General features: G+C 49.3%; 1 protein-coding gene across 1 annotated transcript; it reads left to right on the top strand.

Moving 5' to 3' along the window:
* The first annotated feature begins 367 nt into the window (after positions 1 to 367).
* LOC102773913 (glyceraldehyde-3-phosphate dehydrogenase) lies at positions 368 to 1,288 on the top strand. Its single transcript, XM_006763551.2, has one exon. The coding sequence runs from the start codon at positions 416 to 418 to the stop codon at positions 1,151 to 1,153; it is 738 nt and encodes a 245-aa protein (XP_006763614.1). The 5' UTR covers positions 368 to 415; the 3' UTR covers positions 1,154 to 1,288.
* Positions 1,289 to 1,921: the final 633 nt, after the last annotated feature.

The raw sequence follows: 1,921 nt of genomic DNA, 5'->3' as shown, positions 1-1,921 counted from the left end.
TAAATGCAATTGATATTTGACAAAGGAGGCAAAAACATATAATGGGGTGAAGATAGACTATTCAATAAATAGTGTTGGGAAAATTGGACAGATAAGTGCAAAAATAAAAAAAAAAAATGAAACTAGACTACGTACACCGCACACAAGAATAAACTCAAAATGGATTAAAGTTCTAGAAAATAACAAAATAACAAAATCTCAGACATTTCTCATAGCAATATTTTTTTCTGATATATCTTCTTGGGCAAGAGAAACAAAAGAAAAAATAAACAAATGCCACTATACCATACTAGAGAGTTTTTGTACAGCAAAGGAAACTATTAGCAAAATGAAAAGAGAACCAGGCTCTCTGCTCCCCTGTGCGTCAGACAGCCTCTCCTCCTCACTGGGCCAGCAGCCACAACCCTGAGACACGATGGTGAAGGTCGGAGTGAACGGATTTGGCCGCACTGGGCGCCTGGTCACCAGGGCTGCTTTTAACTCTGGCAAAGTGGATATTGTTGCCATCAATGACCCCTTCATTGACCTCAACTACATGGTCTACATGTTCCAGTATGACTCTACTCACGGCAAGTTCAAGGGCACGGTCAAGGCTGAGAACAGGAAGGTGGTCATCAATGGGAAGTCCATCTCCATCTTCCAGGAGCGAGATCCTGCCAACATCAAATGGGGTGATGCTGGTGCCGAATATGTTGTGGAGTCCACCGGTGTCTTCACTACCATGGAGAAGGCTGGGGCTCACTTGAAGGGCGGAGCCAAGAGGGTCATCATCTCTGCCCCTTCTGCGGACGCCCCCATGTTTGTGATGGGTGTGAACCATGACAAGTATGACAACTCCCTCAAGATCGTCAGCAGTGCCTCCTGCACCACCAACTGCTTGGCCCCCCTGGCTAAGGTCATCCACGACAACTTTGGCATCGTGGAGGGACTCATGACCACAGTCCACGCCATCACCGCCACCCAGAAGACCGTGGATGGCCCCTCTGGGAAGCTGTGGCGTGATGGCCGAGGGGCTGCCCAGCACATCATCCCTGCTTCTACTGGCACCCCACATGGCATCCAAGGAGTACGAGTCCCCTGGACCACCAGCCCCAGCGAGAAGAAGAGAGGCCCTCCGCTGCTGGGGAGTCCCTGCCCCAGATCGAACCCCTGACACACTGAGAATCTCCTGACCACACACTGAGAATCTCCTGACCACCGTTTCCATCCCAGACCCCCTGGAGAAGGGGAGGGGCCTAGGGAGCCCTGCTTTGTCGTGCACCATCAATAAAGTTCACTGCACCCACCCCCCCAAAAAAAAGAAAAGAGAACTAACTGAATGGGAGAACATTTTTGCCAATGACACATCTGATAAGGGGTTAATATCCAAAATTTATAAAGAACTTATAAACTCAACACCAAAAAGCAAAATAACAAATTAAATGTACAAAAGATCTGAATAGACACTTTTCCAAAGAGGACATACAGATGGCCAATAGACAATATAAAAAGACTAGATGCCCGGTTAATGAAATTCGTGCATGGGGGAGAGGTCCCCTCAGCCCGTCCTGCACCCTCTCCAATACGGAACCCCTTAGGGGATGTCTGACTGCCAGTCGGACATCCCTCTCACAATCCAGGACCACTGGCTCCTAACTACTCACCTGCCTGCCTACCTGATAACCCTTAACCACCTCTTCCTGCCAGCCTGATCACCCCTAACTGCCTGCCCCCCCAGCTGGCCTGGTCACCCATCACTGCCCCCCTGCCGGCCTGATCGCTCCACTCAACCTGCTGTCAGTCCCTCACTAACCCCCCTGCCAGCCTGTCACCACAGGCAGCCTGCTGGTCGTTACTGTTACTGTGACAGTGTCCTGGAAAATTTGCATATGCCTCTATTATTGGTATAGATGTTCAACATCACTTATCATCAGAGAAATGC

This window comes from Myotis davidii, unplaced genomic scaffold (genome assembly GCF_000327345.1).
Source record: "Myotis davidii unplaced genomic scaffold, ASM32734v1 scaffold359, whole genome shotgun sequence".
In the NCBI taxonomy this organism is placed as follows: Eukaryota; Metazoa; Chordata; class Mammalia; order Chiroptera; family Vespertilionidae; genus Myotis; species Myotis davidii.
The sequence above is the reverse complement of the archived record's forward strand: the minus strand, read 5'-3'. Positions and strand labels throughout refer to the sequence as shown.